The sequence below is a fragment of the Phallusia mammillata genome, chromosome 5, assembly GCF_965637545.1.
Source record: "Phallusia mammillata chromosome 5, kaPhaMamm4.hap1.1, whole genome shotgun sequence".
Taxonomy (NCBI): domain Eukaryota; kingdom Metazoa; phylum Chordata; class Ascidiacea; order Phlebobranchia; family Ascidiidae; genus Phallusia; species Phallusia mammillata.
The window spans coordinates 20,037,879-20,062,362 of NC_137256.1; the positions used below are offsets into that span (position 1 = coordinate 20,037,879).

Consider the following 24,484-nt stretch of genomic DNA (forward strand, 5'->3'; position numbering starts at 1 on the left):
AAGCGCGAGAAAATGTTCTTGAGTCTCGGTTTGTCGATATTAATAAGCGACGTGTGTTGAGTCGATTTAAATAAGCGATTAGGAAAACAGGTTTACAATAAGTTTGGATAAAATAGGCATTGCCTTATCGGAATATTGAGTTTATTAAGTGGTCAAAATTCTAATTAGCTATCAAAAGTTTCTCCAGACGGTACTTTTATTACTAAATTGTTCAAACAATATAAATTACCAAATCGAAAAAGATTGCAATACTTTTTATATTGCAGCTTTGTAAAGCAACCTTTTGGTAAAGCAGATTTGTGCGGCCAATAAACATAAATCTTACAAGGGTATTGCTAAATGTATTCCTAAAGAGTAACTTAAATTATATTGTTTCGACAAGTACACAGGCTAAGATAAGTATAGATATGTAGACGGCAAGATATGATAAAAATTTGTATAACTTTGAAAAGTTGCACCTTTGAAAAGGTAGTGGCAGATACACCCAAAATAGAACAATGACATCTTGACCTACTTTGTCTACTTTTATACACAAACAAGTCTGCTAACGCTAATATGTGAATGCCGTTTTTTTCGATATCAGTTAGGAGTTAGGACTTAGGAGTTGTTTTCAATAATTCGCGACGAAAATTCAAAGCGGTTTTTTAGCCCATACAAATCTAAAGCTTAAGATGTAGGCTAAACACTGGCCAATATGTTAATATGACCACAGTAGCTGATCGACTAGGCAATTATTGCAATTAAAATCTAATCCCATGCTTTTGAAGTAAAGTTGCCACAAATGCGATGTGTTTAAAACGTAAGAGTTTAACCAAACGCCTACAGTTTGCAACTTGAAGTAGACTAACAATATCAAAAACAACCATTATAGTATTTTCCTACTTTTTAGCAAACAGTAAACTTATTTGCCCGCAGGGAAAAAAAGTAATGCTTCATAACCTTCGACATTTAAAAAAAATTGAAAAATATCTTTAAATTTAAAAAATATTGTTTTTCAGGCGTAAAACTTCTAACACAAAAACCTCGTTTTGTAAGCTTGTCGTTAACTCCAAGATCCACATACCACATTAATCATGTCACTGAGCGCGGTTACTCGTTTTCTTGCAGTTTTCATCGTCTTTGCAACTTTGTCGCAATGTGGTAAGTACTTTTAAACTCACTTGACATTTAACTTTAACGGGAAAGGCGTGAGATGGTGTTATCCGAGTGTTTCTGACAGCTAAGCCACATTAAAATGCGATGCATTGGCATATGCGTGCACACGGAACTTGGCTTTAGCACTGGCTTAACATTCCTGTTTGCATGCGTTATTTTTTTGAGTGATTGTATACAACATGTTGGTGCAGAGCTGTTGGGCTAATAAGTTTATGTTCAATAATGTTTAATAATGTGAGCTTAAATCGGCCTTGATTTTACACTCGCCCTAATTTCTATCGTAATTTTACCCGGTATTTTTTAACCTAGTTTGGGCTATTACTAAAATTCGGGCCCGCTTACAGCACTGTGTTATCGATTAGCTTACACGCATCTATTAGGGCTATAAAGTTCAAAACTTAAGTTGTGATTGACATAATAATGTACGATTTAGAAATATCTTTTACAAGAAAACCGATGCCCTCATCTCTCAGGAGCACGAACCATTTGAGACAATTAAGCGTTGTCCCCTTATCTTATCTTTATCTGACCAGACATATAATTTTCGTTTCAAATGCGTTTGACCTTACAATGCGTATTCGACATTTGGCTTGGAACTTTCATTAGATCCTGCCAAATAATTCGGAAATCCACAAAATGATTTACTTCCCCACGGAATTCGGGCAACCACGTTTACAACAAAATACACGCCAAGGCAGATACGATAGCGAAACTTAGCAGCGTACCACCATGAAACTTCAGTTTCGTTATGTCTCCCATTTCCTAGTTTCGACCTCAAACTGCTGTATAATAATATTTCATCGACTAGACAATCTTGGTGTCGCATATACGGTCTCATACCAAAGAGGTCGCTTTGATGCACTGAAGTTACATATTTTAGAAAAAATAATAACCAATTAAAGAGTCAAGTCAAACTCATGTTTGTAGAAGTTTACACCAAACAGGCCATAGGCTAACATCATAAAACTTTATTGCATGTTACAGCGCAAGAGTTCGAGACTTCTGAAATTTAACTCGTTTAGTGCGCCTTTTATTCTCCATGACATTTTATCGCTAACCGTTTCTACGGAGCCCAGTTATTCCCGGCGAAGCTAACAAACAGCGCAAATTGGTGTTTTATTGGCAATATAATGTATTTGCCAACAACGAGGCAATGTTCTAATCGTTTATCTTTGTGTTTGTTAATAGGTCAAGCAGCTCCCTTCCCGTGGGTAGACTTTTGTATGCTGAACACCGAAAAAACAACAAAACCTCTATATAATGTGGTAAGTAACACGTTTCACACCAGAAAAACGCATTTGTTTTGTCAAAACCAAAATGCGCCTACAGTAAGGATGCAAAGTTGCCGCTTTAGAAAATTTTTGCCGAAAGGCCCAAAAACGGCAATTTTCGTGTCAAAACAAGAGCGTGAATACACCACGGAATTTCTTGGGATCACTAAACATCGCCAAAGGCGTTTGAAATTTTTACGATAAAACAGCGGCTTGTTGTAACTTAATAGTTTAAAATACACGTGCAGTTTCAATAGCTCTTCCAGAAAAATGCAGTTTATGGGGCGGAATCGATGGTTTCTGGTTTGTAACATAATTTTTTGACCTCGTATAACCTGAGTTTTGGCAGTTTGTTCTCAAATAGTGTTCCTTTTAAAATTTCGTGGGCTCTATTATAGCAAAGCGGTGGGAAAGTGTTTTTGTGCGAGGAATTACTTTCGGCCGCAAATTGCAACCTAATAATTTGTGTTGTTTTCTGAACAGGGCTGCGACTGTCATTGCTTCGCCGCTGTTACCACACAATACCTGTACCAATGTGGGGAGGTGACGAGACCCAACGGAAATAGTAAGTTTACCTTATTTTCAAAAAGTATAATCTTGTGTTTGTTTTGGGATTGAGGACTGTAATAGGTCCGCTTGATTTTCACAGCTTTACTAACCAGTTGGTTCAACACGACTTTCCACTTACTTGTGTAACAAAAATAACTAAGCGATATCAAATATATGTTTTGACGTTTGTTGTATGCTTATCTCTTCGAATATTTGAAATTTAAGTTAAGCATTGAACTTTGTTTGACGTTTTTTGATAAAGATTGCAAACATTCCAAGTAAATTGATAAGCAAATGGGCCAGCACATAACCCCTGCAATTCCATTCTTTAGTTTTCCAGGACTTAAACAAAAAACCTCGGTTAAACCTGATTCGGTTAATCCAAATCATGGCCTAAATCGGACAAAACTCGAGGTACAAATGATTTGTTAGGTGATATTACTTGAACTAATCGACATCGGTTAATCCGGATCTTCACCCTATCCGTACTTTTTTTCGGATTAACCGAGGTTTACTGTGTTAGCTTTTACCACCATAAGTGTTTCCGAAAGAAAATCGTAAATGGTTAATAGCAACATGTTTTTTGTTTTGTTTCAGTGATTTGTATGATTTGCCGCAAATTCTTTTGTTCCAATCAAGGATTGAAACCCAGCAAGTAATCATAAATGGAGCATAAAACCCGAAAACCTATTTATTTGCTGCCTTTGTTCTTCACTGTGCTTCGTCTCAACGTACTTTGCCTGATACCCACAACACGTCTTTGTACAACACAAGACGATTTCTAAAAAAAAATTTGTACTATCCTTATCCTTTACAACGTTTCAATGCAGGCTTTAAGCTCGATATATTGTACATTGATCTGTTACGTATACTTACCTATCTATTTCGCTTAAGTTTATGAGCCAACATTTTTTGACGTGTTCGTGCTGCTATACACTTACATTCAAAAGTAAATGAGCAATTCAAAATTTCCGAAAACACTTGACGGACAATTTTTTTACGAAATAATTGTTACTTATGGCAGTGGTTCCCAACCTATGGGTCGCGACCCAAAGTTGGGTCGCCTGAACATTCTGTTGGGTCGCTTGTTTTAGTGACAATTACAGCATCTACTTTTTGACGCCTCGTAGCGTTACTTTTATATTACCCAGGCTTTAAATTGTTGCCCAATAATAACTTCATCACAACTTATCGTGATAATGTTTAAAACTGTTTGTGACGTCATAAAGTGATGTGTTAGCTCACAGTAGAGCGTTGTCTGGCAAATAATGCCTCGATTCAGCTCCAAGTTCGGAATAAATGGAAATGTTTGGTCGTAAAAAAACAACAGCGTTTGTTCGTTATAAGGTTATTGATTTGCTAAACTGGCGTAGTAATTTTCAAAAAACTTTCCTATCTTACAGACAAAAACATAACTAAAATAGCATATTCATGGGTCGCGAGAAACCACAAAACTAAATTTTGGTAAGTATTTGGGTCGCGTTAAAAAAAGGTTTGGAACCACTGACTTATGGCATCGGACACATTTGAAAGCAAAATGGGCCAAGTACAGGAGCGCTTGTTTTCTGTGTTGACAACGTTATAATTTACATGCAGGTTTGCAGCAATTTTACATTTAACTTGACAATGTAAAGCTCAAAAATGCACTAATCTGTTTCCAATGCTGCTAAAATCGTTTTACAAATTTTTCCAATCGATCAAACCGATGTGCATGTTTTTTTCGTGCATATCATTATTGAATTTTCGTGCATATTATTATTAAATTTTTGTGTAAATGTTTTGTTTAAAGCACACCTTCAAGGTCAAGGATTAAAACAACGCCTATTTACTTTGTAAATGTTGGTCTGTTTTGTAGCCTCATTCGTACAAACTCTAATGAATGATTTTAAGGTTTTCGGCAATAGCGACAAACTTATCTGCTAATTCTATTGGGCCTTTGCTTGTGGAGCTGTCCAGCACTGCGTAAAATCCCATGAAATATTGTGCGCAATTTTCGTTGTTTTTGCTCTTGCATGTAAATTTGATTTTTAAATAAATTTGTCTACAATTCACACCTGTTTGCAACGTTTAAAGACATTCAAGCAAAAAGAGCCATTTATTTTGCATCGAAGAATTTGCGTTGTTTTTCTGTGAATATTAAGTAGTTCGCGTGTTGGTATGTCAAGCAGCTAAACTTATAATAAACCAACATATTAAAAAACACGTGTCTGTCAAACCGTTAGTCACCAAATATGTTAGTCATGGCATAGGAGGCCTCGGAGAGCCTATGCTGCTTTTGTTTTGGCAATAAGCAAGAGCGAAGTACTTCGGGTGAAAAAAGATGTCGCTTTATGCACCACGGGCCTAATTAAAACAGCTGTTTCGCAGCACAGGAATGTGGTTTGCAGCAGACGTGGGAGTCAAGTGTATAATTGGGCTTGCAAATTGACAGGCAAAACGTAATGAATTATTCCAAGTTCCTAAACCAGACAGACAATGCGAAACAATGCAACACAAAGGTTTTAGCCCAGTAAAAGTAAATGGGACTTGTTTATCATTTTTAGGATTGTAAGTTATTAAATCTAACCTAATGCCTTATGTCTAGGCTATTGTAATTGGTTAAATTGGAATTAGGCGGTTGCCAAGCAATTTCATTTTAACGGCTTCTAAAGTAACTTCAAGAATTGCTGACAATAAACCTCGGTTTGATGTATCAATTTTACGGAAACTTAAGTTTCTTGATCATTGATACAGAGTTTGTAAAGCGGGTCTAAAGTTGGGGCCCCGACCTTATCGCAAAAGCTTGACATCCGGCCTAAACCCAAACTTTAAAAACCAAAGGCCGAATTAGTTCGATAACAATGCAAAACAACTGAGGTCAGGACCCAATCGATCCTGTTGAATTCAAACTTATCCCGAACCCGACCCTAAAGCCCTGGCTTTCAACTTTGCAGAGATACACAAAAATCTAAGATGCGATATCACCCCTGACAGACAGTAAACGTGTTGCAATGTGTATGTTCCAGGTGTTGTGACAAGCCGTTAACCACAGAACGCTAAACACGCATCAATGCTGCCAAAAACATCTGCCGAAGCACTATTGTTTAAAACAGCAATAAGCACAAAATTGAGCTGTTTAAATTGGCCGTATGCCGCAATGAATAATTCTACAGTTTCTTGACACAACAGTTCAACTGCAAGCAAAGTTAATATCTTAAAATAACAGAAAAGCAGAACAAAGGTGGTCCGAGACCATTTCAATTACTTTAATAATAATAAAATGATACGCTTGTAAAAGTAGTAAATTTAACTTCAAAAAGGTAACAAAAGTTTAATGTTAAAATATCATTGTCTCTTGTCTTTCACTCTCACTAATTATGTTATACTCAGCTGCGATTTATGCGTCGTAAATAATTGAACAAAAATCCCACTTCGTTATTTTCTCGAAGTCGTACACCGGATTAAGAGGTTGAAAGGGCCAAAGGTGAAAAAAATTCCATACGTGGCAAGCGTGTAATTATTCTTTGTTCGTTTGGCGGAAGACACTTTACTTTTTACATTATTAACTGTTTGAAGTAAAGTTAATTAAAGCCAAAACGCATTATTCAAACCAAAACCACTATAAGAGTATCTGTGATGAATAGCTCTGACACAGCAGTAAATCTATAGCCTCCAGAGATGTATAATAAGAAATTCTTAAGTGTTTGTCAGTACATAAAAAAACCATCAGCTATTTTTATCGAAAATTTTCTAAACACGAAACAGTCGATGACCCACCCAATTTCTCACTTATCATTTTTTGTTTGTTACAGATCTTTGGCTTGTTGTTATCGATTTCGTCACAAGCACCAAGAAAATACGTCACCGTTTTGAGTCATACGTCATGACGTATGGGCAAATACCAATGCTACTACACATATTCCTACGCGTGATTTAAGTAAGATTTGTATTTTTATAATAGATGCGCAAACAAAATGAAGACAATTTTGGATCACATTTAAAATCGGCGTCTATATTTTAGACAGCACTTTTTGTGCTCAGAAGCTGACACGATATCTAAAATTACCTAAAACCCAATTTACCTGACGAACAATTCCATCTAAAATAGTGCATATACTGTCACGCCACATAGTATTAATTTGGACTTCAATATATGTCGATAATTTTTCAAGCAAACTTGACCCAAAAAGCTTTGTTCAACTTCTATTTGATTTGACACCCTTCCCGCCACGCAACTGCGCAAAGCTAAAAATATGAACACTTTCATCCGAGTATTGGCGAAATCGAAAAATAAAAATCTGTACATATATACAAATAAATATGTCAACTTTCAAAAAAGCTACAGAGATAGCACCAAAATTATTACTATTGGATGGTGGATTTCTGAAATGACATGTTTTTATTTTACGGGGTTCGAACCCATCACACAATTTCAGTAAAATGTATGTAGATTACGTAACTAACGGAGAAAAAATAGATTATACTACATTACAGTGCGGTATTGTTTAAAGTTTTACTACGACCAAGAACATGGTGAATTGCACATCATGGTAATTCCAAATTAAATTTCTAAAACAACATGTAAGTTACGTTTTTTTACGGGGTTCGAACCCAGGACGCTGCCGGTACGGATCTAGATGAGTTTTTTTTATGTCTGATGTGGTTCAGACGCGCCTGAATATTAGGGCTGAAAATCGAATTTTTTGTGTTCTAGCGCCATGTAGCGGACCAAATGCGCCTTATTAATGTCTAGCGTTTATTTTTAAGTGGCCTTTATTACTTTACTGTACGTTTTACAAACAATTCTTAAATTATGGAATATCGTTTAAGTCAACAGAACCATAAAATGGGCATGTCAGTCCCCTTAACTCTAATTATTATGGGTCCCCTTCCCCCAAAACCCATTCGTTTTGCTTACAAAAACAATCGTGTGTGTAAATCAAATGATATGTTTAGTAAACTGGCAAATAGGATATGGAAAATATAAAATGAAAGTATATCTGAAAGCCACCTTTCCAGTTTTAATTTGTTACAGGATTATGAGACGTCACAATTTCTTGACGTACAGTTCTGATCCATTAATACCAGATGCCTACACGTTTTATAAATCACTCAACCAAGCAGCGTGCATTTCTGACAATTGCTCACAGAATGACTCAGCGCTCAACATTTGTTATTATCTTGTGATGACAATTGTGAACTATAAATTCCGATTCGTCACTTGCGTTTCGCATCTTATACGTAAGGTGTATAGTATTTTCATATTATCGGTGGGTTAAAAACGTTTTTGTTGCAGGTATAGTCGTAAAAAATCAACCGTCTACGTTCAACTGACACATAATTCACTTGATTTCAAAACAATTATAATGAACAATGGAGCTAGATATAAGCATTAACTAAGGTGTAACAAGGTGTTCATTTTCTTTGTTCTCTCCTTTCGGTTTTTAAAACTTAATTCTTAACCTGTATTTTATTCGTTTTCATTTTTCTTCGGTGTGCATTTTATAACATACATTATCTTAAACAAGGTATCTTTTATTTATTAGCTGCCATATTGTTTCCTCATGTTTGGTAACGGTTTCAACTGTTGGGACTTTTACACAACTCATATTTAACTGACTTATATTGAGTGGCTCTGTGCACGTCGGTATGTCTAAATCAAATGGACTGGTTTTCACGCAAATAGCTTTCCCCGCCCTTGCAGCGCTTTGCAGACAGCCCTGACGTCACAAAACACGTCACGCGTAACGTCACCCCGCCAGGTTGGTCTGTTGTGTAGTGATTCAACGCATGAGTGATGATTTCCGTCTTGTAGACACATGCGTCTTTATAAGCGCATGGAACGCGGTGGCTGAAATTAATGAAAGTTTGCCTAGCGAGGATAACACAGGATTTTAATCAGAGCTGCTAATCAGTTTCATTTTAAACAGATCTGCTAATCAGTTTCATTTTAAACAGAACTGCTAATCAGTTTCATTTTAAACAGAACTGCCAAATCAGAAACAGCGTTTCCAAGAGCGTATCTTAGTTTTTTTTATTATTTTTTAACAGATAATTATTTTTTTTAATCCTTTTGGAAGTCACGAGATTTGAGCGTTTTGTTTAATTTGTAGCAATGTCTATGCGGTTGCGTATTTGATATTGATCATTTACCAGCGATCTACAAAATGTCGATTACAAAATGTTATCATTTGAAATTTTAATAACAATTAGAAGACTTAAAAAGAAAAGCATTGACCACGAAGGTAGCTCTTATATGAGCTTAAGAAAATCACGTCAACATTATGTAAAACGAACGCAAAACGGTTAATTGAGAGTTACATATGCAATGGCAATCCTTTTGCAATTATATCCATAGTCGCCATTATAGAGTGTACAAAACAGAGTTATAGGTCGGACCGGGCTTTCGGACAGGTTTGGGCTTGAGGTTTCGTTTTTTAACAGCAATCTGGTTTGGGTCGGGTTTTAAGCTTGTAGTTTAGGGTTCAAACGCCAATTACAGGCCCGCGTACAACTCAGCTGCACAAAGATAGCAGAAAAAATCGTTTGTAAGCCCGGGAGCAAAAACTACATGCCACAATTGAATTGCCCAACTAAAACCTTTACTACTTCGTCGCAAAAAGTTTTTGTTGACTTGGAAAACCCAGAAAGCTTATTTACAACATCTCTGCAATTAGGCAAGAATATTTTTAGACTTTAGTAAACAACATGGTACTCTTCACAGGAAACGTAGTATGACGTACAGGAAAGGATAGCATTCTATATTGGACCGTCATCCATTTACACTCGACGTTAACGGCTACGCGGATTTCGAAAATACCAATCTAACTTATGTCACAAAACGCACGTTCGCAGGATATTGCTAATAAACCTCCAATATCCTGTTATGCAGCGTAATCCATATACCTCTGTGCGTCATTTAAGACGCCCAAGGAAGGAACTGAACGTTGCAATGTTGCTGCGTCCTGCGCGTGCTAGGCGTCATATATAACGTTAACAAACCGGTCATGGGTTGTTTTAGGGTCGCGCTTGAAAATTAAACACTGTCGGTTTGCCACAATTATGCGCAATGGCACGTATGCGTGCAATGAAAGCGGTTGTTTTGCGACCTTAGCAGGTTCAATGGGTGCAGCAGCAAAAATCTAGAAGAGTAAAGTGGGTCAGTGCAGATGAGTTGGGGTTAGAATGCGTTCAGTTTCTGTTGCGAGGCTCTTAACTTTGGCGCATTATGCGTAAACGATCACGCTTGTTTAGGTTATCTTTGTGACAAGTTGGTAGAATTGTTTTCGATACTGATGCGACACTTTTATTTATAAATTTCAATAAGCTTTTCACAAAATATAATTTTAAAGTTAAACAGACTACGTATCGGTGACTTGATCATTTTGAAATATTGTAGAAAATGTTGGCTGCCTTAAATACTATTAGCGTCGTTGCTTTGTGTGTAAAATGAATCCATAACTTCGAAGAAAAAACAAAAAGTATAAAATTTTAAATCATAAGACTAATTATTTTTGAAAATCTTTCGCAGGTATTATTATTATAGCACACTACTGAAAAAAACATAATACTTGACCTAACAATGGCTGCAACAATAACGAAGACAAAACTGTGGAAGAAAATGGCTGTGCACGCCGACAAAATCAAAACTGAGGTGAAAAAGATAAATAAATCTCCATCTGGGAGCAAACCAACGACACCAGAACAAGAAGTACCAACGTATCACTTCGCAAACGAAAGTCCACTTAACAAAAACTACTCAAACGCACCATGTGACGAAGATGAAGGAATATACGAGGATTTTTCTGGATCCAATGCATCAGAGTACAGCTTTGCTGAGGAGAAGGCCGCTAGCGCTGAGGATATACCGTCACGTTATAACAACAGTCCCCAAAGAGGCGGAAACCACTTGGGCCTTCCACACAATGCTCTACAATCTGAACTTAAAGAGTTTCATCTCAAGACAGCGAGTCTCCCAAGAAATGTCAGAAATCCGAGTAACCTTCATGCCCCAACGCAGATGTACAGTTCCAGATCTATGGAAAATGTATCGCAGCCACGCCCTAAGACGCCAATTAAGCAAGCTTACAGGCCGCATCGTTCACTACAGCACACGCAAAACGAGTCTAAGATGGTGGAAAATGTTCTCTATCACCAAATGGACGCCAGCGCTTCGAGTTTTGATACCGACGATGCGCTTTCGCAGAACGCTGACTACTCTTACTCCGTACAAAGGCGTAACCTACTTTATTCATCTTCCAGTACAACGTCCGATGAGCACACCGTATACGCGTTCGCCGACGGACAACCGCCGCAAAACGCACCTGAGCATCAATTTAAGTTTACTGTGAATGGCGACAACAACACAAAGAGTGTGACAAAGATAGCGATGAACCCTGGACAGTATATAAAAAGTCACAGTCACGGGGCTGTTACTGAACTGTCTCCTGACTTTGAAGACGAACCAGTGTTTGGGACCATCGAAATGAGGTATGCGTCAACATACGAACCGGTTGCGACGAATTACGAAGACTTAGACGAGTCGGTATACCACGAACCTGGCAACTTCTACGACTTCGAATAGAGGTTCAATAGGAATTGGCTGTTTCTATCGACAAAGCTACTGGTGAAGCTTGGACACAAAATAGACCAAATCGCTGATGAGAAACCTCATCGCAGTCAAACCAAGTACCAAAGTAAAAGGGAACGCTATTTGGTTCACCAAGAAGAAAACAAATGAAAAGCGTTTGGGAAAATTTCCTTCAACGTTGCTCAATGTTTAAAAAAGACGTTGGACAAATGGCTGTGTTGGTGGATTTTTAAAGGAAAGAGAGTTGTTTAGTTTTAGTGACTCGCAAAACAATCTTGCACAAGAAAAAAGTACGAACAATATTTTGCTGTGCTCGTTGTCAATGCAATGTTGAGAAAAATGAATAAAAAAGTGTTATTTTCTAATTTTGTGGTGGTCAATAAACGAAGTTATCATAAGATCAAATAGTTAAATCCAATAAAACACAAATTCAACTACTTTGCTCACATTAGAGAAAAGCATTGGGTTGGCAGTTGGCAGCAAATAAAATTAACAAAACTGAGTAGCTCGAACATATAATCTGGCATCTAAGTTACTCAGTATCTGCTGGTCGCGAAAAATATAACTATAATTTGCATTTGCCACAAGGTTAAAACACTAAAACAGAAAACGCAACATAACCCAACAGGATAGGATAAATATAATGTTTATGACAATAGCGACATGCACCCTCATGCTATAAATTTTGTACAAGTACCAAGCCCACAGTTTATGAATAATATATAAAAGATAACACTTACTCATTAGTCTTTTTCTTTCAGCCAAAACCATACTTCCAATCTCTTGAAAAAAGGCTGTGATAGACAATGTACTTAATAGTGACCAACCGAGCTACTTTCTTTCAACAATGCACTTAAACAAACCATTTATTCCCAAACAAACGCAATTCTATAATTAGGTTTCAAAGCCTTGAATTTGCCTCCAAAGGCGGGGAAGTCACTAAACCGTGAATAATAAGATGGTAACCGACAAAATCACACAAAAGTAAAATCACAATAAACTCAGAACTGCAATTGAGTTTAAAAGCCATGTTTACTAAGAAAAAGTAATGTTTTTGTACAATATGTGACTGCTGGCTGAAATGGTACTTATAAGTTTTGGGTGCGGACAAAAAAAACGAGCCTATGTTGTTTTTGGAATATCAACTGTTGCATGTGCATGTGGGTCCAAAAGCATTCCAGTCTAAACCGGCAGAGTCGACGTGGGCGACCCTGGCAAACAATCAACAAGGAAATGGTTGCATTGTAGCGCTACAAGCTCACTTATGTGTTTACAGTAACGTAGACTGAACAGCGTATTGTGCGACTGGTGCAGGTATAGTAGATTTTTAGGTGATTTCATACGGTGCAAACCCACTTTTGTTAGCGTAGGGTGCTGGCAAAACAGCCCTCATGTCCAGCATATTTATGATTTGATAAAGCGTCTATGTGTCACATATTAGATTGTATGTAGTAAAATAATACAGAATTTCGATGATGAAGCTGCCCGACTTGAAACATATTAAGTTGCAGAAGCAATGACAATAGTAATTGTTAAAACGTCGTTTACAGAATGTATTTTAGGAATGATAAATGCTATAGATAAGAAATTCACAAAGTGATGTCAATTATGCTGCACAAAAGCTGTCTAACGAACGAGAAATGGTTATTGTGTTTTGTTCTACCTGGAACACTTGTTTTGATAGGACTTGGACTGATTCTACTATTGGTGTGTAGTTTTTGTTGTCAGTGCTGCAAGAAAAACAAAAACTACAAGGAAGACTCAAAAATGAGCACCACAGGCAGTACCTCGAGCGAAAGAGTGGACGTTGAAAACGTGCTGTACAGCAATCAAGTCGAACTAGAAGGATTCCATCAACAAACCTTATCGAGGTCTTCAGCAGTATCTGATTTTGAACCTGATTATGCAAACGTCGAAACTTCGTTGGTGGACAATGTTTTGTATTATGGACAAGAGACTGAACAAGAACCCCAGCCAAATGTGTATGCGGAAATAAACTAACCTTTGCTGGTGGGTTTCTTTTGGAAACTTGGCCGTGAGTTCGTTACACCACGAGTTCAGCTAGCAACCAGCCAAAAAGCGTAAATGTGGTCTTGCCGTAAAATGAAGTGATTAAGGAAAATATTTTAAATGTATTTTTTACGTTTATGTAAGTTTTTGACAACAATAACGTGCTTTTGTATTGCATATGGTCAAGTTTTGTAGCATAATGTTTAGCATAAGCCATAAAATGACATGTTTATTTATTATTTATTATACCGCCTGGATTTTAATCATCTCACATTTTTTCTCACTTCTGCCATATTTTGTTATTTTGCATCGCCCTTTTCTCTCAAACAAATTGATTTGCGTGAAACAACATTTGATGATTGTCTTTTATTGCTTAGAGGAAATTTGCACTGCAAAGACACAAGACGTTTTTACACTAAAATAAGTACGTCAATTTTAACAGTTTTGCATTAATGATGCAAATTATGGCAAAAAAACAAGCTTGCATCATTATTGCAAAAAAGTACATAAATTGTAACCTTTTACATAGGAAATTATTATACAGTCTAATTATCTATAAAGTGCTTAGTAAGAAGACGAGAGTATTGCAACAATGTCATACACTTTTAAAATACTTTTTGGCGGAAAAAACAATTCATGAAAACATGTTTTGAAACACTGCTCTGGTAACCAGAACTGATAAAAGTTGTTGGAGTTAAGTGCTTTTAAACCGGAAAATAATGATATTTTAGAACGTTTTTAGATGGAAAAAAACAAATACACAGTTGAAACCTAATTTCTTATGTTCGTTTGCGTTTGCGAAAAGAAATAATGAGATGTGAAAAATTGTACAGCAGCAATAATACAGTCGAGTGCATGTGAAAACAAACAGGAATAAAATAGATAAAAACAACAACAAAAAACAAGCAGAATAATATTAATTAACAGTAAAAGTGTGAAACTTCTTTTCGTGAACAGGCCTCGCTTAACCAGCATCCGCTGGGGCGCCCTTCCATAATGTGCTCTCTTGCGTCATCACGCGGCAGCTCAACCTTCACTTGAGGTTAAATATTCTGAGGCAATATTTCTCCAAGAGTTTTGCATTCTAAAACGAATGAAAGTTCATAAATCAAATATATAGAAACTCAATTTGATGATTTTTTTTATGTTTTCATTTCACATTTTAAAAGTCAAATTAGACTTTAAATTAGACTCGCTGCTTTTACATTTAAATTAGACGTCATTTCGTGCATTTCTGTTCATATCAAGGCAGACATTAAAATTAAACCATTATAAAAAAAGAAACAAACTTTTAATGTGTCACCAAAAAGTAATAAAACTTTTCAAAGGGGGTTTTCTTTGAAGATAAAACAACAAACAAATGAAAACTTACAGGCATGGGTTGTCGCATAGGCTTGATGTGATGCTGTTTACTAATTCTTGATTCAAACCTTCATAATTGCTTCCGACCAAATGTACATATTCGGGTTTCTCCGCAATTGTTTGAAGTTGTTCGCTATTGACGTCACCAATTCCAATCGTGTACGTCTAAATACGTCACATTTCGGTTAGCATTACGTCACATCTATCAGTAAAAACAGCAACGTTGAAACTTACTGTAATCATGTTTTGGGTTAAAGTTTGTGCAGCCTGCGTGACTTCGTCATCACTGACGTCATCGGTAATGAGGATGACGTAATCGTGGGCGTCAGGTCGGTTGCTGGGCGACGCGAAGCTGTTTTCTGCCACATACGTCAGGGCACGACCGGTGTTGGTGCCTGCAAATAAAAAGTGGGTTCATAACAGTGGGACGGTTATATGGAAATTTTGGTGCAATTATGTGTAATGACAATTCTACTCAATAATATCTACTCACTACTGATTGTAAATTTGTGTACATATGGAATTGAGGCTTGATTGAATTCAATAAACCCAAAAAGGCAAGTAAATTTATTTTAGGATGTGTTTATGTGAAGCAAGTTTGATCCCTAACGTTTTGTAATGACGTATCTTGCCACAAACACAGCATCTAAACTAATCTTGGCGACAACTGGTTTAGTATTGCATGATTGCTATATATGCGCCTCCAAAGATAGACCTAAGACATCAGTACAAACAAATTCCCACACAGATTACATCACGCAAGCATCCTACACATCTGTCTATTTACAAAGTCCGCAAAGAAAACCAGATCACAACTTTAAACATGTTTTAGTGCACGTTAGACTAACAGAGTTATAGTGTGAAGTTTTAGCTTTGTTTTATGCAATGTCTTGGCTGATGGACAATCAGATTTTATTGTATGTCGGTTTTTTAGTGTTATGTGTCCAAGTATGTCAGGCAAGCACTGCTAACTATTTTACTGCACAAACGGAAGACAACATTACACATAGCGTCACAACTTCGTCAATGGACAGAATGACAACAGTAATAGAAACCACTTCGTCTACAATCGACACCAAAGGCACAACAGTTGAAGCTTCTCAAGCCGTTACTGATCATACCATCATAGAAAATGGTTCCATTGGTAATATTTCTGATACCACGGTTACAAATTACACACAGACACAGTCTACAGACTTAACAAACCCGACAACTGGACTTGTTTTGCACAATCACACAGCGGCTACAGAAACAACGACAAAAAATGGTGGTGTTTCGCTGTACCAGTACACTACGTATGGAGTGTCTGGCTTCGCAGCTATCGGTTGGTTTATACTGTTGGCATATGTAATGCACCAGCGTAGAAAAGACAAGAAACGCAAGGATCGAGTGCAGATGCGTCGTATTCAGGCAAGCATCAGAAGTCGAATGGGCAGAAGAAGCCACCATGGGAGGATAAGTCAAGCTCCTGACTTTGTGATCGATTTAACTGGAAGGGAACCGTCGTTTTTATCCGAGTCAAGTTTCAATGACGCGTCGTCCGCTAACGGTGTGTGACGTCACTGTTACGTCATCATTACGCCTCAAAACATTTTTTGAGTATATCCTGCCGTTTGTTGCCGTTCAAAAAGGTAGAGGTTATTTTTTTGCGCCTTTTGTATTCTGTCATCCTATAACGTTTTAATGTTACCATCTTCGATTGTGTGGTGGTTTTATTGCAGGAGCGACCCGCCATTGTACAAATTTAATAGTCACGTTGATCTTCGAAGCTAAAAAACAAACTAAAAAACATGCCTGCTCAATGGAACATTAAGCAAATCTAGGTCTTGCTTTGATATAGTAAGAAACCCCCATACTCTAAACGCAGGCCTACAGCAATAACATGACAAATCACATTATAGTGCACAAATTTGTTCATTTTACCCACAAATAATAGTATTACATTGAATATTTGTGCGGGGTGAATGTTTGCTATTCCTGATTTACCCTGACGATGTCTCAATATTATTTGTATACCATTTAAAGCTATATTCCTTCATCCATAAAAAGGGATAAAATTTTAACCCCTCCTTTGGCCAAGAAAACATATTTTTTAATTAAACTCGCTATGAGGAAGTACATAGAAGCCTTAGAGAGGCCAAGAAACGGACTAAAATCAATTTACGAAATTTGACCTTTTTATACGTGACATCAGTTTCCTTTTGTAACTATGTACAATAATTTAACTTTTTCCATAAGAAAAGTGGTAGCTTTTTGCATGCATCAAGCTCAAGTAATTTGTTAATAAGAAACCAAAACAGTGTTTTACCAGTTTTACCCTAGGTCAAAGTTTAAACCTACTGCAGTGCATGATAACAGTTAAGAAATACTATACCTCAGCAATGAATGGCTGAAGGGGGTTGGCAATTTTTCAGCGCGTGCGTTTCGTAATGTGCTTTAATTAACCATATGCAATGCGTCATTTTCTCTTTTGCGCACGGAACTTTCAGCACGTAAATGGTTTGTGTAAGCACAAGTTTCTTGACTCAGAAGAAGTAGGATTAAACAGAACAAATAATGATCGCGTAACTTAAATGCAGTTCAAGTGTTAATATTGGTTAGAATGCTGTTAGGTATAGAACAGGTGTTTATCATGGTATATATATATATATATATATATATATATATATATATAAGAAAAGCTATATTGTGGCATTTTCGGAATAGGCGTTTTAGTAGCTTTCCAGTAAAAAAAAAGTTAATTCACGTGTAATTCACAGCATTTGGGTGTTAAATGTGGCTTTCCAAATATAGCCTAAAAAACTAACAATGAAAGTCTTCTGCTAAACGCTCAATATAGCAGCTATAGAAACAACAGTACTGTTATACAAAAGAGGTTACTTAAGAGGAAAAACCAGAAACAAATTATCACGTCTAGTTGCTTCCTGTGATGACATCACGCACGACGTCAGAGCATTGTTAGACGGTTTAACCGAACCTACAACAGTGCTATAGAAACAGGGAGAAACAATAGCTGAAATCGGTTTAAAGTTCAGTTTCGGGATGATTATCAGGCAAAGCAAGGCTAAGGCCTTTGAACTGTAACAAGAGGCCTGTTGAGTGTTTTAAGGTTGCAATAACCTATACAAGGGGGGAATTTCGTTGTGTTAAACTGGTAAGGATTGAACTTTTTGAGGGATATACTAAATCGAATTCTTAAGTTTGCAAAAAGACGCACCATAGAACAACAACAGCAGATTAATGATAAAAGGCAATACTGTTGCCATAACAATACCAGCCTAAAGTTTGAGGAAAGAAAGATATATTTTTACTTATAGTTTTACCCAAGAAAGATAAACTGTTTGAAAGTAAAGCTTTAATGTAGGTGGCTAAAACCTTCTTATTTGTTTGCAACGGTGAAGTAAAAACTTTATTGCTTATGTGTAATCTTGTAAGCCAGGCAACACAGAGTAAGTCAATGACCTAGCATTAACCTTGACTAACCACGTTTCAAATCTTAAAATAGTAGTTATTACATCGAATATCGCATTTTACGTCGAAGAAAAAACGCCTTGAAAAACGTATTTGCGTTGCTGTGTTGTAAATAAAAATAACTATCACTTTCGTATTTTATTTGCCTACAGGTCATATAAAGGTGAAAGTGGTACAACGGTTTGTTGATTTCACCTGTCCTGGCTTTCGAACCAAAATTCCTAACTCTGTTTAATTTTAGAGATCGACCAAGATGCAATTCATCACAAATACTATATTGGGATTAATTTTTTTGTCTTCTGGAGCATTATGCTGTAACAATAAGAAACCACCGCCTAACCCACCGCCTAACCCAACGCCAAGTCCAACAGGCAGCACCACACCTCCAAAGCCAAATTGCTATTCATTCCCATCAAACATTACGAAAGGTTGTCACATAGTGCAGCCACTGGGCTACAACCAAACCTCAAAGGCATCTTTATCTGCGTATCAAAACGACCCCGTCAATTTTACTGCTATTCGTCTTTGTCAAAACGCAAGTCAAATTCCTCCATTGAACTGTACGTGCAGAAAAAGGATAATGGAATTTGCATGGCGTCTGTTACTACCAGAATGTGTTGAAACCAATCCACGGCCACTACGTTATCCATGCCAAAGTTACTGCTACAAGCTACATGACGAGTAAGCATCTAGCATTTGAATTTCATAGTGATTTTTACGGTTCACTGCGCGAAACTTGTTCATGAACCCGCTTTAAACTCATATATCGTAAGGCATAGCAGGTAATTTCAACATGTACCAACAATTGTAGTAACACTTCTAAAGTACAAACAAAAAATTACGAAACACAACATACTATGTAATATGAATCGTAAGTAGAAGCATACAAACTATGGGGACTAAAGGACAGATAAATTATTGTGTTCTTTCAAGAATTAGTCTTACAAATTGGGAATTATGAAGTTGACATTAAGTTATATGTGCTCGTTATGGCTGCTGGTATATAACCCAAGCTGGTTCAAGGAAGTAGCGTTTGGAGATAGATTAATGCGACATGTGAGTAGCTGGCTATGATTTAAGCAGTCTATATATAGAAAAACAAATAATAAGGGTAATACATTATAAGTGTATAAACAGTTATGTATATTGCAGTGGTTCTCAGCTCGTTTTAGGCCATGGACCGATCCTTTGTTATGCAAGCATACACAACAAGCAGTTTAGCATAAAATTTATTTCTTTAAGTCCTGGTCAGTAAAAATTAACCATAGACCATCAATTCAAAACCACTGGCATATGGTTTAAGCAAGTTTCCAATTCCAAAGATTTTGAGAACATTTAAGCAATATTTTCCTAAATATTTGGATTTTACAAAAAATCTTTTCACTTGTATAACAAGCTACGCGTATCTCATAACAAAGTTTGATAATTATGCAGTTCTTTAGTGAAATTGGCAACCTAAAAAATGACCAAATTGTGTATTTGAGATTTAAAGTGAAACTTCGTCGGCTTTGCTGCGCTATTTTTAGACCCTTTTATCGAGCTGTTTCGTAATTTTGGATCAATATTTCACAACGTTCGTTTTTCCTTAGCATGGGAATTAATGATTCCCAAAGTTTGATGTGTATTAAAATTGATCCAAACCATGATAATTTTAAGGTACTTCTACAAACATGTTTTTTTCAGGTGTGCTGTGCATATACCAGAACCTTTAGCCAAAAAGATTGTAATGACTTTAAACGTGACAAGTCTCAACGAAACGTGTGGAAATCTACCCAACAATAATCAAACGTGTTGGCAGCCGTCGACGGCCAACCTAACAGGTAAAAAATGTAGTTTGTGTTGAGCGTTATTTTTAAACTCCCATTTTTTTAAACCGTGCATAGAACAACACAACAAATTGTAACAAACTTGTTAAACTAAAGTTTGAATTGCACTTTTTTGACATTATGTATCACTCCAAAGCACATTATTTGTTTATCAGCCATATTTTACTTGTCTTACACCACGTCATATTATACTTCACAGGTTGTGCACTGCGAAGAACCACATCTACTACTACCCAGGGGCCTAATGGCTCAAGCCAAGGCGGCTTAAGTTCAGGCGTTCTTATCGGCCTGGTTGCTGGTATAGCCGGCTTGCTGATTATTTTCATTGTAGTGTTAGTGGTGTTATGCAAAAAGCGACAAAAACCCACTTCAAAGGCAACGAACAATAACGCGACATCCAACGATTACGGCATGACAGTCAATGTTGCTTATGATGGCGAAGGGCAAGGTGACGTCATCCAGGCCGCCTACGTCAGCAAGAGTGACGCGAATGGCGTTACAGACGTATACGCTCAAGTGCGGAAGTAAAATTTGCGAGGTTCCTTTTTTCTTTATTTTCATTATCTATTCGCTTGTCTGTACTGCGTTTTTTCGTTTTCTGTTGTGATAAACTTCACTTAAACAACTTGTTGCACCGATTTACACCCGAAATTGAGAATTTAAATCAACATAGAACAACACCGAAGACATTTTGATTTAAACACTATTGTTCGTACAAATTTTGTGGCTCGTTTTGCACCTGCTGGATTTTTCTACTTTTTGTCCTTTTTCCATGCCTCTTGTACACTGTATGTTCATTCAAGCTGTACAGTTGTTTGTTGAACAGCAATAAAAGCCCAAAATCTAAATAGCCCACCGACTAATGAGAATTCAAACATGCCAATATCGCAGTTTTTTGAGTAAAGTTGCCAAGCGAACCAATTGTACCGAGCACACGAACTTAAAACAAAGCAAACAACAGAACTGGTCCTTATACCCGAAAGAAGGCTATTTGCGGAACAATTAAACTAAGTCATGTGATCATAACGGTGCATGGCAACCGTTCAAAACGAAAGTACTTATTTTAGACCGTAGACCTTGCGCTAAACCACATAAATCGATCGGTTTTGTCGAAAGAAAAAACGATAAATAAATCCCGTCTGTCGCAATATTTCGCCCAACGAATAACAAAATCATCCAGTAATGTCTGTAAGACTAGGACAAAAGCGCTTAAAAATTGTGTAGTTCGAGTTGGTTAGGCGGTTTAATACACCTATTTTATTTAAGCAATCAAATACTTTGCAAATTTAGTTTTTTTTACTTTCCGCGCCCCAGTGATATGCCTGAATACTGTTTTAGTTGCATTGTTATGTATTAATCAGGGCTTCAATGTTGCAGTTTTATAGGAACCGAAATGCCAGATTAAGGCGAAATTATTCGTCGTTTTGCCTGTAAAATGCGATTTGATGCGAACTTTAAAGCGGGAGTGATGATTATTAGTCACAATTTGCAACAGTTTGCAGTTAGTTAGCAACTAGTTTATTAAGTAAAAATAGTCATGTGAGTTATGATAAAATGCTGTTACCCAATAGTTATGAGTCGTTGGAAACAAAAAAGCTACAAAACGAAGGTAAAACTTGCATTTCTAACACAATCGGGCTACCCTAAAAAAATTCAGGCGACCGAATTTTAGCTCCCGTCCAAAAACAATTGCGCAAGCACGGATCGTAAGACGTTGTTCGAGTCTTAGCAAAGACAAAAAAGACTTGGAAATTATTCTTCGGAAACAATGTCGCTCGAAAGCAAACGAAAATATAAGTATAAAACTGAACCGCGTGTAAATTGGAAACTTCTGTTGTAACGTTTTAGGCAAGAAATAACTTTATTGTATTTTACTGATCTAGAACTTTATAAGGGGACTTTAATTTTCGTTTGGTTTTGGCTGAAAGTTGAGAATCAAGATGAAATTACCCACCCTGTTAGCAATCTTATATCTACCACTACTGGTTGTTACCCAAACCACTGATAGCTCTACAGAAAGCATGACAGAAAACATTACAAGCAGCCATACATCAACGGCTACATCTTATCCAACCACGGCACAATATGGGAGTTGCACGGATTTTATTTCAAATCTTACCCAAGACGCAACTAGCCCAGTGGAGTCGTCTGGCCCAGCAGACGATTACGTTATAGTTTGCGTAGATAACGGAACGATGTGTATCTGTTCCATTGTCCCACAAGAACCGTAAGTAAAGAAAAAAAAATGGATGCGTAAAACTTTAATTCTAAGTTCAGACCTGAAATTATTGGAGATATCCGGCTTGTTAAAATGTAAAACTTGTTAAAATTGAAAAATACCAGTCAAATTTGTCTGGTATTTTGTAGGTTGAGACCGATTTTTATGTTTTAGGTGTTACACAACAAACATGCCGACTGTGACGTCACCCGGGGAAACACCGACTCCAAGAGACACAACGATCAGCGTCACACAAACTAATGCACCGAATGAAAAAAGCACTTCAAACGTGATGACGTCAACGCCGGGAGCGTGTGACGTCACATGGAATTACGTCATCGCGGCGGTGATGATCACTCTGGGTGCGGTTATTATCCTAGGGGTAATCGTGGGGCTTTGTTGGCGATATCAAGTTCACAAAAAGAAAGTAGGCAAACACCTTAAGCGTGAACCTCAGGTCACGTGTTCGGCCCCGGAGAAAAGAATTAGCGTTGTGCCAATGGATCAGTTTGACGCAGAGTCATTTAACGACTCGTACAGCAACGAGGTCGAGTACGACACGGTTTGCCGCGGTTCCCTGCAGGGTGACGTCATACAAGATGACGTCAGCTTCTCCGATAGCGGTTTGCCCACGACAGAAACTGCGGTAGTTGTGACAAATCCGATATATGAGGGACAAAGCGAGTTGTAGTTTAGTGTTTTGTTTCGATTTTCTGATTTAGTGTGCGCTTAAAGAGGAGTGAAGATCATTTAAGTGTTAAAGGAAAACCGACGAAATTTTTTATTAGGCATAACTGTGTGGACGAATGTTGTAGTTTTTTATGCACAAAATCCTTTTTTTAACGCTGGTCCTTTCTACTGCATTTTCAATGACAAAACTGACTACATAAAAACGTAAAATTGTCGTACAAAACAAAATGTATACGATTTGTATTTTTTGTGTTTGTGTTGGATGTGGAATTTTTATGATTTGCAGTTGTTTATTTAACGACCGCCCATATATTTTTACGATGTATGCTTTTAATAAAATTTAAAACTTTCATTTTCGATGTAAAATGTCGCAAGTACCCTTGAATTGTTAATGTATCGTACACATATCTCGCATACTAATATACTACAACCAGTCTACAGGAAATCTAAAAAATCACTTTTCTTACCGTGACCACCGTAGGGTAGGAAAGTCACTGCGTGCTGGAGTTCTGAAAGAGTCTGGTATTTCCCTAACGGTAATTCCCCTTTCACATCCACGTCGCGATTGTACCTTACGACTCCAACTAAAGTGTCTTGGTCTCCGATAGAAAGTTGAGACAAAAACTGTAAAAACATTTAAGTTGATTAAGTTGCCAACAGAAGCGGGCTCGCAAGAACGCTTCGTGCAGTCAATCGCACATTGAGCTTACCGTGTTTACAAATTCCAGAACTTTCGTCCAGTTTTGGAAGCCTTCAGTGGAGCTGCTATCCAACACAAAGTACAGGTCCATTTTCGCATGTTCCGGGCATTCGCCTGCCAAACCAAACCAAAATTGTTAAAACTTTGTCTCTAACTACGTATCCCTTGTGAGTTAAACCTATCATTTGGACGAAAATGTGTAAAAATTAGACTTATGTTAGGGGTACTCTATATTCAATGCTATACAAAGTGTCGCCATACCGTCCTTATTTCTAAGATTAGTCCTTTTTTGGCTTACCTTCTTACTTCGTCTTAGTTATAGAAACGTCAAACACATTTTTCTACCTTTTCTTAAATTACAAAGACGTTATTCTCTGAATTAAAACAAAAGGCAGGACAAAAACAATATTTTGATAATATAATTGTGGTATGCTTTCCGTGGCCTTTATTTTTGCCATAAGATCTATAGCAACCCTCACTATGCTAAAGCTTGCTTGTTTTTAACGCAAATCGGTGTTATATTCAAATCAGCTAGGCGTATTTCTATTTTTTCGTTGTTTCAGCGACATGACATTGATAGTAAATACAAATTTTATTTTTGTAATTTAACGACTATAAAACGAAGCACTCTTTCGCTTTGTGTTTTACAATGGATTGTAAAGA

The 24,484-nt window shown here is 37.1% G+C and overlaps 2 protein-coding genes and 1 long non-coding RNA gene across 3 annotated transcripts in view; 2 read left to right on the plus strand and 1 right to left on the minus strand.

The window, feature by feature from the left end:
* Positions 1 to 1,004: 1,004 nt before the first annotated feature.
* On the plus strand, positions 1,005 to 5,168 carry LOC145229150 (uncharacterized). The gene is made up of 4 exons (XR_013860378.1): positions 1,005 to 1,140; positions 2,344 to 2,420; positions 2,910 to 2,991; positions 3,573 to 5,168. It is a non-coding gene; the product is annotated as an uncharacterized LOC145229150 (long non-coding RNA).
* Positions 5,169 to 13,903: 8,735 nt separating this feature from the next.
* The window catches only part of LOC145228561 (sushi, von Willebrand factor type A, EGF and pentraxin domain-containing protein 1-like), a 50,758-nt gene continuing 40,177 nt past the window's right edge, over positions 13,904 to 24,484 (minus strand). Inside the window, exons 59-63 of the mRNA XM_080093648.1 lie at positions 23,832 to 23,935; positions 23,589 to 23,745; positions 15,151 to 15,311; positions 14,927 to 15,081; positions 13,904 to 14,638 (exon numbers count right to left, since the gene is read on the minus strand). Coding sequence (XP_079949774.1) covers positions 14,581 to 14,638; positions 14,927 to 15,081; positions 15,151 to 15,311; positions 23,589 to 23,745; positions 23,832 to 23,935 — 635 coding nt within the window. The 3' untranslated portion in view covers positions 13,904 to 14,580. The remainder of the gene's footprint in view (positions 14,639 to 14,926; positions 15,082 to 15,150; positions 15,312 to 23,588; positions 23,746 to 23,831; positions 23,936 to 24,484) is intronic.
* LOC145228564 (uncharacterized) lies at positions 18,636 to 20,789 on the plus strand. The gene is made up of 3 exons (XM_080093649.1): positions 18,636 to 19,068; positions 20,071 to 20,207; positions 20,413 to 20,789. Exons 1-3 carry the CDS (start codon positions 18,641 to 18,643, stop codon positions 20,739 to 20,741), a joined length of 894 nt encoding a protein of 297 aa, XP_079949775.1. The 5' UTR covers positions 18,636 to 18,640; the 3' UTR covers positions 20,742 to 20,789.